The 16,194-nt window shown below is 42.0% G+C and overlaps 1 protein-coding gene across 1 annotated transcript; it reads right to left on the bottom strand.

Annotated features, from left to right (window-relative positions):
• Positions 1-9,787: 9,787 nt before the first annotated feature.
• Positions 9,788-13,707, bottom strand: LOC115129961 (leucine-rich repeat-containing protein 58-like). The gene is made up of 4 exons (XM_029660752.2): positions 13,088-13,707; positions 11,363-11,491; positions 10,917-11,194; positions 9,788-10,699 (listed from the first exon to the last, which is right to left on the bottom strand). Exons 1-4 carry the CDS (start codon positions 13,540-13,542, stop codon positions 10,506-10,508), a joined length of 1,056 nt encoding a protein of 351 aa, XP_029516612.1. The 5' UTR covers positions 13,543-13,707; the 3' UTR covers positions 9,788-10,505.
• Between the last annotated feature and the right edge of the window lie 2,487 nt (positions 13,708-16,194).

Raw genomic sequence — 16,194 nt, 5'->3', positions numbered from 1 at the left:
GTTGCTATGGGAACGACATCTTCAACGCACGTTCTAATGAACTCGCACACCGAATCAACGTATTCGTCAATATTGTTATCTGACGCAATACGAAACATATCCCAGTCCACGTGATGGAAGCAGTCTTGGAGTGTGGAGTCAGCTTGGTCGGACCAGCGTTGGACAGACCTCAGCGTGGGAGCCTCTTGTTTTAGTTTCTGTCTGTAGGCAGGGATCAACAAAATGGAGTCGTGGTCAGCTTTTCGGAAGTTAGAGTAACAATGATCCAAGGTTTTTCCACCCCTGGTTGCGCAATCGATATGCTGATAAAATTTAGGGAGTCTTGTTTTCAGATTAGCCTTGTTAAAATCCCCAGCTACAATGAATGCAGCCTCCGGATAAATGGTTTCCAGTTTGCAAAGAGTTAAATAACGTTCGTTCAGAGCCATCGATGTGTCTGCTTGGGGGGGCCCTTCTCTCCCTATTGCTTAGTTTGGCCGGGTGGCCATATCTAGAAAGAGTCTTGATGGTTCCAAACTTCTTCCATTTAAGAATGATGGAGTCCACTGTGTTCTTGGGGACCTTCAATGGTGTAGAAGTTTTTTGGTACCCTTCCCCCGATCATGGCTTGGTTTTTGCTCTGACATGCACTGTCAACTGTGGCACCTTTATAGACAGGTGTGTGCCTTTCAAAATCATGTCCAATCAATTGAATTTACCACAGGTAGACTCCAATCAGGTTGTAGAAACATCTCAAGGATGATCAATGGGTACAGAATGTTCCTCAGCTCAATTTCGAGTCTCAAAGCAAAGGACCTGAATACTTAATAAGGTATGTCTGGGTTTAATTTTATACATTTGCGAAAATTTCAAAAAACGTGTTTTTGCTTTGTCATTATGGGGTATTGTGTGTTGATTGCTGAGGTTTAAAAAAAAATCTAATTTAGAATAAGGCTGTAACGTAACAAAATGTGGAAAATACTTTCTGAAGGCACTGTATCTGATGCTGTCTGAACCAAAAGAGTATGTTGGTGCCGTAGCATCTGATTGATGCCAGCAAGCATTTGGCCTCCCTTAATAAAATAATTAGCCAATCAGCATTAAGCTGAGCTCAACTGTGTGCAGCAAAACGCCCCCCAAGGGAGGCCAGTTTGGATTTGGCTTTACAACTATAAATCGGTGGTGTTCAACTAGTTTATAAATAGGGTGTTTTTACTTACGGGCACACACACAGAAATAAATCAGTACCATGGACTACCACATGATATTTAGCTAAATTGATTGGACCAGTGGCGACCTGTCATTCAGGGCAGAGCCACACCTGTTTAGCTATAAGAAAATAAGAAAAAAAAATGTGTCATTAATACATTTCACATATCAGTTTGCAAACAGTGTAAAAAAAACAAAAAAACATTGAGTTAATAAAGCCGCATACAAACAAGGTATATATTTTTTTCTTGAGTAAGGCAGCTCCAAAATGCAGGTGTTTTAGCCTAGCTCAGTGCTTTCTGTGGTGTTGGAGCAGCCAACGGAAAATACGTTGAGTAGGGGTTGATAATGTTCTCTTGTTGCTCCGTGATTGGCTCAGTGTTCTGTCACTCATGGGGACACTACATCACAGCAAGCCCCTTGGTTACTGCCATAGACTTACATTAGAAGTGCCCATCCAAGAAGACTCAAGGTCATTAGCCACAGATAAAATTACATCAGATCATGTTATGTCTACCATAGCTTTGGGACTGATCATGTCAACATCATACTTTCAAAATCTTAGCTAGCAAACTAGCAGTCATCATCATGCATCAAGTCGGCAATCTACTGGCAAATTGTTTTCAAACCTTGTCATATGAAGAGAAATTATATATAAAGCGTATCGGGGTGCTCATTGGTCATAAACATTACACAACAAGTTGGAAATGGTAAATTCAACAATTACTGCTAAGGCACCACTGCAGCCCCCGGTTCGATCCCAGGCTATGTCACAGCCGACTGTGACCGGGAGACCCATGAGGCGGCGCACAATTAGCCCAGCATCGTCCGTGTTAGGGGAGGTTTGGCCGGCCGGGATGTCCTTGTCTCATTGTGCTCTAGCAACTCCTTGTGGTGGGCTGGACGCCTACAAACTGACTTCGGTCGTCAGTTCTACAGTATTTCCTCCAACACAGCGGTGCATCTGGCTTCCGGGTTCAGCAAGCAGTGGGTCAAAAAGCAGTGTGGCTTGGCTCTCGACCTTCACAGAGTCCGTAGGGGAGTTGCAGCGATGATACAAGATCGTAACTACCAATTGGATATCACGAAAAAGGGGGTAACGCTATAGATCAGAAAAGTTTCAATACATTCGCCATGCTGTCAATCCAGCATCACTTCTGTCGCATTTTAAACAACTGGAAACTCGGAACTGGGAAATCTCAGACTTCAGTGAGTTCAAGACAACTGGGAACTCAGACAAAACTAGCTCCGACTGGGAAATACAGAAAATAATTTTGAATGGTCGTCCAACTCGGAATTCCAAAATCGGGATTTCGGGCCTCTTTCTAGAGCCCACAAGAAGGACCACCGTGCCACCTTCCTGTTCAAGTAACCACAGCACAACAAGGTGAGTCCAAAAATGTATCGTATTGTATGTTGCTACATAAATTAAGTAATACGCCAGGGAGATATGCACACTGTAACCAAGAAAGTAATACTAAGTGTATGTTGTGTAGTAAGCTGTTAGTAGCCTATGTGCCTCACCCTAATAATTTGGTCCCTTTCCTCCCTCATAACTTAGCCTACTGTTCTGACTCGATGGTGCACATGTAGCCTAAAGCCTGTTTTAGTGAAACGTAATCATCAAATATTGTAATAGCTTTCATTGTCTGATGATGTGCCCCCTTTATGTATCCTACATTTCTGACTTGGTGTACAGGGAGAATACTGTAAAAACGGACCATGTTCTGAATTCTGTCGCTGTACATTTAAAAAATGCTGAACAAATAGTTTTATTGACTACGTCCATCCTAGCTTGCTTAGTAATGTCTTAATCAAAATGACCGATTTCCCCTAATCCGCTCATAGTTTGTACATCTCAATTGTCAGTAGAAACCACATTTGTTTAAGCAAGTCAGCCATATCAGCTATGTTTTTTTTAAAGGCAGTAAAGGAGGCTGAATGAACTGTTTCACTGCCAGACAAGGTTCCGCTGGTAGAAAGGTGTAGCGGTGGTAAGGATTCACTCCATGGTGCTGAAAAGACTGCTCTCATATTGTGGGCACCGTTTGTCACCATTATAGTGCAATGAATGTATTGTTTAGTGTAGTGTTGTGCAGTGTAGTGGCTTTGCCCCACCAAGATTTACATGCTAAAATCTCCACTTGATTGGACTAAATTGTTTTTGGTATCTTTGAGTTTGTTTTCAGTGTATTAAACAAAGCATATATAGCCTTATTGATTTGATGATGCTTAAGTTAAAATGGTGCTGGAATAGCGGAGGCAGTGCTCCTGTTGCCTTTGTGCTTACTTGTAGTAACTCTGTGGTTCTAAATCAGTAGTTGATTAGTAAAGTGTCAAACATGAACTTGCTTGACCATGCTGCAGGTGACATAACTGTTTGTTACATTAAATATTTGCTTTACGGACTTCACAGGACAGATGCTGCTCTCCGTTTTTTGGGGATAAAACAAACGTATGTGTGTAGCTGAACATATTCTGCCTGTAACAGCTGTCTTGGGTGGAAGAAGAGGAGGACCAATGCACAGCGTGGTAAGTGTCCATATTGTTTTAATAAGAATACTGAACAAAAACAATAAAACGACAAAACGAACAGTCCTGAACGGTGAAGCAAAACACCGAACAGAAAATAATCACCCACAAAACACAGGTGGGAAAAGGCTACCTAAGTATGATTCTCAATCAGAGACAACAAACTGATTGAGAACCATACCAGGCCAAACACAAAACCACAACATAGAAAAAAGAACATAGACTACCCACCCAACTCACGCCCTGACCATACTAAAAAAAAGACATAACAAAAGAACTAAGGTCAGAACGTGACACTGCCACTGTGTGACAGTTGTCTTTTTGCTGTCACTGCCTTATTGTATATCACGGTGGCATATGAACGAATGGGTTATAGAGCAAACAACGCAATTATCACAACATAGGTTGTAATATGGCTCTTTTACTGGCTTGGTTTATCTTCCTCAGTGGTTATACCAACACACCGCTACTGTAACGGTGGAACCAGGTAGGCTACATGAAGGATGTAGACATGAAGGGTGAGGGTGCACCAGCCAGACTGCACTAGTGGAATGATGCTGCTGTACCACATCGTTCTTTAAATAACTTGTCGTCTGATTGATAATCCAGAAGTAAACTGTGTGGTTTATTTCCCTCACCCTGATATAGTCATTCATCCATTCATTGTCCATCCTGGTGTGAGTAGACAATGAATTACTTCAGGTAAGCTTAGTATGAGTAACAGGCAGGTTGATCCTCTTCAAGGATGTCAGATGCGGGACACATTAAAGTTTAATGGAAGATCTTAAGGGAGAGAAATGTTCCTATCATTATGCTACAGATTCTAATGGCATGGGACACAGGCTAGCTAGACCATTTATGGTGGCATTGTTGGCAAACATCTGGACTTGGACAACAGGATCATTTAAGCTAGAAAAAAATATTAGATTTAGATGAGTGATTTTATTTAGTTATCCAATGTGTAATAGGCACTATGAAAACAATTACATACATTCCCACTGACCAAGAAATCCAGTCGATCTAAGATTCAAGTGCTGTAAACGCACATGCTCATAACCCACAGCAGCAGCGGGCTATATTTATGTCTGTCTCTAAGGCTTTTGGCTGGCTCTTGGCGATCATAATTCAGCACAAAAAGTCTGCATCCATAATGGGAGCAGTCAGGGTAAAGTAATGAATGTAGCTGTTGCCTTCATAGCAACACAGTGCCTCCAGCTATCATCGTCAACACATCTCTCTTTAAACCCCCCCACCCCGCAAAAATTGTAAAATATTTTAAAAGTTCCTAATGACCCACTCCTCTCTCACCCACCTTTAGCTTAATGTGTTGAAAAGCTAATGGCTAATTTCTAAGCTCTGGTCACAATGACATGTCATCATTTTAGAAACCTTTTTGAAATAAAAGTCAAGGTATTCCGTCAAGCAAAACACTTGAGGAAATGAATATGATTTTTTTTTCTATGTTCTGGATACGACTAATGGAACGCAAGAAAGTCTTGAATTCATGAAAAAAAAAATTTTATTGACCTTCCCCAGTAAATTTTCACAAACAACATTTGTATCTAAAAATGTATTTTCCTGCAATATTGCTTGTATATTTTGTAATGTCACATGTATATTTGATAGCTATATGGAAACTGACACCTTAACCAAACAAAGAGTCATAGTCCGGAGTATGGCAGAAAATCTCAAACAAAATGGATGGCTCTACAACGGTTCTATAATGATTTAGTTTTTAGCCAAGTTATGTCAGTTCAATGGGACAGTGCATTTTGAGACAGAAGATTGAATGATGCTCTAAGACACACTATTTCAATAAAGTGTTCAATAAGTGGTAGATTTGCTGGATTTTATTTGACTGAGTTTGAGTGAGGAGGCTCTTCTGCACAGTAACTAGGTGCTTAAGCTCCATGTGTGTAGGTAATTGAGTGGGATTCCTGCTGAGTCATTATGGAGCCAAGGCAGCAACGAGTTCCATAAATCATATTCCATCAACATTTTTAAATGCCAGGAGGATCTCCAGTCCCAACCGGGAGTACTGCAAAATCCACAGAGGGAAACTCCACCAAAAGTTTTATAGCCTAATAAAATCATGGGTGGGCACCTGCTTTTAAGTGGTGCTGATTAGACCTACTCTATATTTTCACTTGGGTGGACTGCTGCAGTAAAGTCAGGCCTGCTAGGTCTACTCATTATAGTGTTTTTACATTTACAGAGCTGCTGAAGCGTAGCCCACTGGGCACCGACTTCAATTCAACGTCTAGTCCATGTTGGTTCAACATAATTTCATTGAAATGATGTGGAAACAACGTTGATTCAACCAGCGTGTGCCCAGTGGGAGGTGTCATTCAGTTAAACTACTAGGCGTTTACATAGACAGGACTTGGTATTCATGCAGTGGCAGGACCTGAGGAATACTTTCCCAGCATGCCATGCAGACTCTGTGTGAGGCTGTTCAATACAGTCAAAGCATAGTTGCTACCAGGGGCGCAACTTTGTGGGGGGGACATTTTATTATTATTTTTAAAATAATTTCCCCAGGCGTCTGCATGGTCCTAAAGTACACTGTAGCCTCGTTTTGTATCACATTCCAATTATAAAACTGGGGGGCAGAAATGCAATTTCAGAATGTGTGTGTGTGTGGGGGGCCCAGTGAAAGTTGTGCCCCTGGTTGCTTACAATCCTTTCTTTTGCAATGTCTGTGTGCTCCTCATTCCTCTTTCCCTCTGTCTGAGTGTATCTTGTCAGAGAATATTAATTATGTAATTTGGGAAACTCATAACAGCACCGTAATGGCATGTTCTTTTCAGAGAGTCGCACAGCTAATTTACCATTGGTTCATGCTCAAGGACAAGAATAAGAACCCAAGTCAACACAAGGTGCATTATTTTTCAGGTGCTATGATATTTTTTTCTCTTGATTGATCCAGAAAGACTGGAGGACATATGCTATAGACATGGCTCTTCTTGACACTGCGCGTGGAGATGTAGTTTTTGTTCAACAATACGAAAAACCTCCTCTTCTTATAACTCACAAGATCAAACCACTGACAGTAAAAGGGTCTGGATCTAACAACACGTGGTCTGTTGAGCTGCAACTTTACAGTGATGGTGTCATGACTCTTTTACACCACAAGAGGGCATTATTTACTCAGCTTTCCATTCATTGAGGTCCTGGATACAACATAAAAGAGAAAGGTGATAGGCTACTACAGTTCTGGGAATTAAAACGTTACTCACTAAAGACAAATGCTGCATTTGAAAATGATGTCTGAGTGTTGGAGTGTGCCCGTCTGTCCGTAAAGAAAAAAAAGTTAATCATGTTGTCTGGTTTGCTTATAGCATTAACTTTTTTATTTTGAAGTATAGCAATTGAGTAATTTATCCACCACTGTACTTAAGTACATTTAAAACTATATACTTTTAGACTTCTACTCAAGTAGTATTTTACTGGGTGACTTATACTTTACTTGAGTCATTTTTTATTAAAGGTATAGTATCTTTACTTTTTTTTTAATCAACTATGACAATTGAGTACTTGTTCCACCACTGATTTTACACATTAAGTTTAAAATGCCACGTATCATGTCCCACCCACTGTAGTCAGCACATTCGCCTATATGCAGTTCTACACATTCATAGTGCTGTCTTATCCATAGAAACTCATAAATAATAGAGAGAAGATGACCTCAGGTATCTTTATGAACCATACCATCTTCAACTATCTTCCCACGCAGCTGCCTCCCAGTCGAACACTACTGAAAAAAGTGCCCAGATCGATGTACTGTACTTCAGCCCAGACACAAAAGTGACAGCATTGCTGTGGAATGCATAAATGAAGCAATTCAACTCCATAATTGAGATAACACTTCCCTGATATCAGAATTCTACAGTTCTACAGTTCCAGGAGTTGATTAACATTAATGGGGAGAGCCTTCCATGGATAGTTTTTACAAAAGGAGCAAGGTGTTATTTTTCATTTGTTACAGTTGTCTTTGGACTTCCCTTTGCCACCTGCGACTTCTATCCTCACCCCCTTCAAATTAGAAGACCTGGGGAATTTTTTGCACTCGCCTATAAGTGTATCTCAATAGAGATGTGTCATCATACAACTGGCACTGCCACTTCAGTTCTGTAGGGTTGATGAGTGCAAGCCAGGGCACAGAGAAATGGGGATTTTTGCAAGAGCATTCAGAGCAATCTCTTTCTCCGCAGGATTACTTTACCACCCAAAGAGCTGTTTAAGCACACGTTAAAGGGATGGCCATGGTACAAGATTAGGAATGCTTCATCTGTTGTTGCTAACTTGCATGTTCATCAACAATATGGAAGACAAAATAACTTAACAACTTAAATACGGTCATGTGAAAAAGTAAATACACCCTTTGGAAATGTTTTTTTTTTTACATATTTGTCCACATGGATATTTGAGCTAAATTCCAACCACATTCATTGATAAAGGTAACCCAATTTAACAAATCACACACAAAAACATTTACTTTGAAAAGGTTATGCAATTAAAATAAACAAAACTGGAATTTCCAAATGCAGAAAAAATGTGTACTCCCCTACCTTTACCATCACCTAAAATGGCTAAAATTAGGATCAGGTGCAACAAAACAGGTGATAATGATTAGGAAATCATTGGAGAGTACCTTGGGAGGGTCCAGCCTTCCACAAGGATTAGAAACTTGGTCTGGTTTGGTCTCAACCATATGGGTGTGTGGTAACACATCGAGCAAAGGTCAAAATACCTATCTGAGGCTCTCAGGAGAAAGATTATTGATTCCTGTGAGTCTGGGAGGGGTTACAAATCAATTTCTAAGCAATTCGAAGTACATCGTTCCACTGTCTGACAGATCATCTACAAATGGAGAAAATTCCAGACGACACCGGAGTAAAGACCAAAACTACTGGAACAATGTGCTCTGGACAGATGAGTTAAAAGTGGAGTTGTTTGGCCGCAATGCTAGATGCCATCTTTGGCAAAAAATAAACACTGCCTTTGAACAGAAGAACACCATACCAACCGTAAAGCATGGAGGCGATGGCATTATGGTTTGGGGCTGCTTTGCTGCCTGAGGGCCAACTTTAACACAACCTGGATACAGAAATAGAATAAAATGGAACAAAAACAATATCATGAAATACTACACTTTTTTTTATGAATGAAAGTACATCATGCTAAATTCTTCACATTGGAATAATTATTGACACAATTATTGCCAGGGGTATGAACAGCTAGATGTGGCTAGATGTTCTTTGCCATTCTGCCATCAGATTAGCCACCGATGCTCTTTTATAGGACACATCACTGCAGTCTGTACTCTTCTGTAAACTGGTCGTCTCTGCATACCCGTCGCAAGACCCACTGGTTGATTATTTATAACACCCTCTCAGGCCTCCCTCCCCCTTATCTGAGATATCTATTGTAGCCCTCATCCTCCACATACAACACCTGTTCTGCCAGTCTCCCAAAGCACACATCTCTGGGTCGCTCGTCTTTTTAGTTCGCTGCAGCTATTGACTGGAACCAGCTGCAACAAACACTCAAACTGGACAGTTTTATCTCAATCTCAAAGACTCAATCATGGACACTCTTACCGACAGTGACTGCTTTGCGTGATGCACTGTTATCTCTACCTTCTTGTCCTTTGTGCTGTTGCCTGTGCCCAATAATGTTTGTACCTTGTTTAGTGCTGCCACCATGTTGTGCTGTTGCCATGTGTTGCTACCATGTTGTCATGTGTTGCTACCATGCTGTGCTGTCATGTGTTGCTGCCATGCTATGTTGTTGTCTTTAGGTCTCTCTTTATGCCGTGTTGTGTTCTCTCTTGTCGTGATGTGTGTTTTGTCCTATATTTTTATTTTCAATCCCAGCAGGAGGCCTTTTGGTTGGCCGTCGTTGTAAATAGGAATTTGTTCTTAAATGACTTCCCTAGTTAAATAAAGGTTAAATACATAAAAATAAAATAAAACAGCATTATCTTATGTATCCAGTTCACAGAACAGTACTCATATCAATGATACACTGTATGTAGAAAATAAACAGATAAAATATATAAATATTCATTTCGATTTATTCAAATAAATGATTAATTTAAAATAATCAAACCAATATTTAATTCACAGTACAAGCTCTGGATTAGTCTCTTTGAACAAGAAATCATCACATCAACATACACAACTTTCCCCTTGGTTAGTAACAACAAAAGTTGTTTTGTGAGATAAGGGAAGGCATTAATGCATGGTGGGTAAATGCTACAGGCGACAGAGACTACTGTATATTAGGACTGCATTCGCGAACAGCCAGTGTCAACAGAAGTATGACGATTAAAGGGTAACTTAAGAAGAGAGGTGATTTAAAACAAGCATGAAACACATTCTGTGTTTCTGAATCTATATTGTAAAGAAAATCAATTTGACATACAATTCATTCAGCCCTTCATGTTAACACAGAAACTACAAACTGAGGATGTACATCAAAATACATTTGATGAGTGGTCTACAACAAAATCAGTACTCCAGAAGCTTCAGTTAGATGTTTAAAACACTACGACTCCAAATATCAATAATAAACTGTGGTTAATTTACATTACAATCAGTCCTTGAGGAATCCTACATCTCATGTTGAAAGTGGCAATCTTTTGTAAGTGAACAGCTCAGTGTCAGTGTTTATCGTGTTTGGCACAGGAGAGGTTGGGTTAGTCAGGTCAGTTGGGAATCATGGAAACTGTCCATCATCCAGTATGTGTGTCAGTGAACTCGAGGTCCTTTGACTTTCTTCTATCCCAGAAGCACTCTCTGCAGCCTGTCGGCCGACACGCATCTCTCGTCCTCCGACTCAGCGTCGCTCTGCGGGTTGGAGCTGCAGGGAGAGGTGCATTCTGGGGAGCACAGGTAGTGCATGAAGGGTAGCCGGTACTTCCCGCAGAAGTCCACAAACTTGATGTGCCTCACACACGAGTCAAAGTACACACCTGAGAGGAAGAAGGCAAGTAAGCACAACAATATGAGAGCAATAGAAATATCTCAAGGTGTGATTTTATTACACAGAATATATTTTGTTTGAATTTTTTCTCAAATTATTGAGGAATCCCAGCCTTCTCTTCCTTCCTGGACGAGCCTCCTCTGATCCACTCACAAATACTAGTACATAAGTATGTAACTTAAACCTGTCCCCTCTCCTCCACTTACCGGTACATTTAGGGTTGGGACACTTGCTGGCCAGGTCCAGGTACTGTACCAGGTTTCCAGGCAGGTCATTGGGGTGGTAGTGAAGGTTGCGGGACTTGATGGTCCGTCCGGCCAGCTCCAAGAGGGAGGGAGGGTCGTAAGTCATGTCCTTGATGAAGCGGACCACCAGGGGGTTGCCGCGGAGACTGAGCTCCTGCAGGTGCACCAGGCTGAGGATCTCCCGCGGTAGGTAGGTAAGTAGGTTGTTATGGAGACTGAGGCAGCGCAGGGAGTAGAGTCTACAAACAGACATATTCAGACATGACCGTGAATCATGGCTTTAGCTCAGCAGGCTAACACAGTCTTATAACACACAGGAGACCTAAGTAAAAAAGAAAAGAAAAAAACTGTCGGTCACATGAGCAAATTATGTAAAGTCAGTGTTTCTCCTATGGGATGGCCCTCACCTTGTGAGTTGGGGGGGTACACTCTGTATCCGGTTATCACAAAGGACCAAGTATCTGAGACCGCGAAGGTTGGCCAGCTCTGGGGGGATGGAGATGATGAGGTTCCCACCCAAATAAAGCATCTCCAGACTGCATCAGATCAGAGAAAAGTGTTTTTCTTCACGCTTGGAATGACAGGGAACATTGCTAAATTAACATACAGATGTAGGATCTTAAATTGAACCAGTTTTCTACAGCCCAAAAATAATCCTGTGGATTATATAAAGCACAATGTTCAAAGGTCAAGAATGGCCTAAACAGTTTGAGTTTAAATCCAGAAGAAGCATGTTGAAATTCCAGGGTTCAAAGATCCCAGAGGACAGGCTGTATTGACTGAGTGATCTGTTTGTTTTTGGAGAACCACTGTGATAAGGTTACACACATACTACACTCTTGAACACCTCCAGAACACCTGCCAACTTTCTCTGATCAAGCTGACAACAGAAGAAAGAGAGAGGAGATAGAGGGAGCGTTCGGAATTTAACTGCGCTGTTTGACAATTTTATGTCAACAGAAGATATACAGAAGAGGTGAGATGATGGTAAAATAAATGATTGTAAATGTCTTCTCTTTTTAGAAAGGGATCAAGAGAGAGAGAGAGAGAGAGAGAGAGAGAGAGAGAGAAAGAGAGATCCCTACAATAGAAACGTCAAGAGGGAAGGCCTTATGATGCAAAGCACAGCTGCTAACTTAGCTACAACACAGTCCGAAGGATGCTGTGGGCTTTTGAGGGGAGTCCAATGGACCTTTTCATCTTGTCTTTACTCTATAACTTATTCTCCACTCTGTTCCAAATCCCGAACCCCCATGTTCCTCTCACGGTGCCAGTCCCCCACTGTGGTAAGGCAATATGTCAAATGACCTGCTTTTGTAACATGGCACACAGCCAGCCAGACAGGCTAAGCCACACTGACGAGCCGACTCCAAAGAAGTGTGTCAATGCAGCACCAAGACGGAGACGATGGGCCCCTGCACCATCATGCAGGACATGATCAGGAATCACATGCTCATGTGGAACCTATCTAGGTGAATACAGCGACAGTATTGGTTTTATGCAAACGTATTTGCCCTTTATCTTAACCCTCACCAACTAGTTCCTGAATGCACACTATGAAATCACAGCTGCAGTCCTGGAGGCCCAGTCATTTCATTAAGACAGCAACAGAGCTTATTATTCTAGCTGGCTACTACATAATGGTTATTATGCGCATGCTATTATCAGGTAGTGATGGGCCAGGAAGTGACAGGTTGCTGGTTTGAACCCCTGACCTAGGTGAACAATCTATCGATGAGCCCTTGAGCAAGGCACTTAACCCCAATGGCTCCTAGGAGTCGTTCTGTATAAGAGTGTATGCTAAATTACTAAAAAATGTATATGATAAGGGCAACATAACCTTGATATGGCAATTTCTTTATTCACATTTGAGTGTCCCAACGTTGGGTTATTAGAAGCTAAGTGTTTATAAAAGCTCAGAAGCTTAAAAGCTTAAAGCTCATCTAAATTTCAACAACCTCCCTTCGTCATGTATAGCTGTGTACAGATAGTTGTTTGTTAAAAGTCCCCCTTTATATTAAGTGGCTATAAAACCTATGATTATATGTTAATTAACGTGGAGGTAGTTAGTTGCTTTGTAACAAATACCGTTAGCCTAAATTGTTACCGCTATAATGTATCGGTATTCTTACCTGGTAATATTTTCTATCTCTGCGGGGATAGCTTTGAGTCTGTTACCCCCAAGAGACAGATATTTTAATCGCTGGAGTTTTAGAAACTGAGTGGGCACCTCTTCAAACATGTTCCCACTGAAGTTCAATGTGTCTATCTGCATGGACCCAAATTCCTTTGGGAACGAAAATTCGTTCAAACGGTTGTTCTTGGCTATGAGTGTTTTGAGGTTTGACAAACGTTGAATGTCCTCACAGAGAACCGTTAATCCATTGTTGCTTATATCCAGAACTTCCAATTTGGAGAACAGACATACCGAAGCGGGAAACACTGTCAGTCGGTTGTTATACAGGTAGAGTTGTTGGGTCACTCTCCTCCGTTCGTCACCGACAGTGTCCAAATTTAAACTCTCCAGATTCAGATGGGACATGTCCAAAATGCAACCCCCCTGATCAACTGTTGCAAATAGCTCCATATTCAATACCAATTGCTATCCACCTAGTTCAAACATATGAATGAATTACAATGTGATTTTACAAAGTGTATGCTCTTTCAGCACTGATCACGACCGTATAAAGCCTCTTTGTGCATTCTGCTCATGTGCAAATCCTTTTCCATTAAAGACAGACCGCACACACACAGCTGTCACATTTGCATCAAGTTCACATGTAGTCGGTATTAAAAGGCTGGTCAGACTTTGGATTCTCCGCCCCCAGTTTAAATTAACCCGTGCATGCCTGCTTGCTCGGGTGCCAAAGGTCTCCTGTGTCCAGAAATCAAGTTTGCGCGTGTGTGGATGCTTTGTAAATGTTTTCACGCTGAAACATATGGTCAATTAACTTTGCAATAGGAAACCCCAGCTCTCATTTCCATTAGCCTATGAGGAACCATATCTAATATTTTGTAATATGCCCTACTAGTTTTAGTGGTAGACCTTATGTCACAAAAGTCTGGAGACATGTGAAATCATAAAATACATGTGCAATGATACAATGACTACTATAAACTGGGTGGTTCAGCCCTGAGATGTATACCACTGGTATGATAAAACATTTATTTTGTACTGTTCTAATTACATTCGTAACCAGTTTATAATAGCAATAAGGCACCTTGGGGGTTTGTGGTATATGGCCAATATACCACGGCTAGGGGCTGTATACAGGCACTCCGCATTACGTTGTGCGTAAGAACAGCACTTAGCCATGGTATATTGACCATATAACGCACCCTCTCGTACCTTATTGCTTAAGTATCCAAAGAACACACGCACGCACGAACGCACGCACGCACGCACATCAAATCAAATGTATTTATTTAGCCCTTCGTACATCAGCTGATATCTCAAAGTGCTGTACAGAAACCCAGCCTAAAACCCCAAACAGCAAGCAATGCAGGTGTTGAAGCACGTTGGCTAGGAAAAACTCCCTAGAAAGGCCAAAACCTAGGAAGAAACCTAGAGAGGAACCAGGCTATGAGGGGTGGCCAGTCCTCTGCTGGCTGTGCCGGGTGGAGATTATAACAGAACATGGCCAAGATGTTCAAATGTTCATAAATGACCAGCATGGTCAAATAATAGGTCTGGGACAGGTAGCACGTCCGGTGAACAGATCATGCTTCCATAGCCGCAGGCAGAACAGTTGAAACTGGAGCAGCAGCACAGCCAGGTGGACTGGGGACAGCAAGGAGTCATCATGCCAGGTAGTCCTGAGGCATGGTCCAAGGGCTCAGGTCCTCAGAGAGAGAGAATTAGAGAGAGCATACTTAAATTCACACAGGACACCGGATAAGACAGGAGAAGTACTCCAGATATAACAAACTGACCCTAGCCCCCGGACACATAAACTACTGCAGCATAAATACTGGAGGCTGAGACAGGAGGGGTCAGGAGATACTGTGGCCCCATCCGATGATATCCCCGCAGAGGGCCAAACAGGAAGGATATAACCCCACCCACTTTGCCAAAGGACAGCCCCCACACCACTAGAGGGATATCTTCAACCACCAACTTACCATCCTGAGACAAGGCCGAGTATAGCCCACAAAGATCTCCACCATGGCACAACCCAAGGGGGGGGCGCCAACCCAGACAGGAAGATCACATCAGCGACTCAACCCACTCAAGTGACGCACCCCTCCCAGGGACAGCATGAAAGAGCACCAGTAAGCCAGTGACTCAGCCCTTGTAATAGGGTTAGAGGCAGAGAATCCCCGTGGAAAGAGGGGAACCAGCCAGGCAGAGACAGCAAGGGCGGTTCGTTGCTCCAGAGCCTTTCCGTTCACCTTCACACTCCTGGGCCAGACTACACTCAATCATATGACCCACTAAAGAGATGAATCTTCAGTAAAGACTTAAAGGTTGAGACCGAGTTTGCGTCTCTCACATGGGTAGGCAGACCATTCCATAAAAATGGAGCTCTATAGGAGAAAGCCCTGCCTCCAGCTGTTTGCTTAGAAATTCTAGAGAGAATTAGGAGGCCTGCGTCTTGTGACCGTAGCGTACGTGTAGGTATGTACGGCAGGACCAAATCAGAGAGATAGGTAGGAGCAAGCCCATGTAATGCTTTGTAGGTTAGCAGTAAAACCTTGAAAACAGCCCTTGCCTTGACAGGAAGCCAGTGTAGGGAGGCTAGCACTGGAGTAATATGATCAAATTATTTGGTACTAGTCAGGATTCTAGCAGCCGTATTTAGCACCAACTGAAGTTTATTTAGTGCTTTATCCGGGTAGCCGGAAAGTAGAGCATTGCAGTAGTCTAACCTAGAAGTAACAAAAGCATGGATTCATTTTTCTGCATCATTTTTGGACAGAAAGTTTCAGTTTTTTGCAATGTTACGTAGATGGAAAAAAGCTGTCCTTGAAACAGTCTTGATATGTTCGTCAAAAGAGAGATCGGGGTCCAGAGTAACGCCGAGGTCCTTCACAGTTTTATTTGAGACGACTGTACAACCATTAAGATTAATTGTCAAATTCAACAGAAGATCTCTTTGTTTCTCGGGACCTAGAACAAGCATCTCTGTTTTGTCCGAGTTTAAAAGTAGAACGTTTGCAGCCATCCACTTCCTTATGTCTGAAACACAGGCTTCTAGCGAGGGCAATTTTGGGGCTTCACCATGTTTCATTGAAATGT

Source organism: Oncorhynchus nerka, linkage group LG5, assembly GCF_034236695.1.
Source record: "Oncorhynchus nerka isolate Pitt River linkage group LG5, Oner_Uvic_2.0, whole genome shotgun sequence".
In the NCBI taxonomy this organism is placed as follows: domain Eukaryota; kingdom Metazoa; phylum Chordata; class Actinopteri; order Salmoniformes; family Salmonidae; genus Oncorhynchus; species Oncorhynchus nerka.
This window is presented reverse-complemented; position numbering and strand designations above follow the sequence as displayed.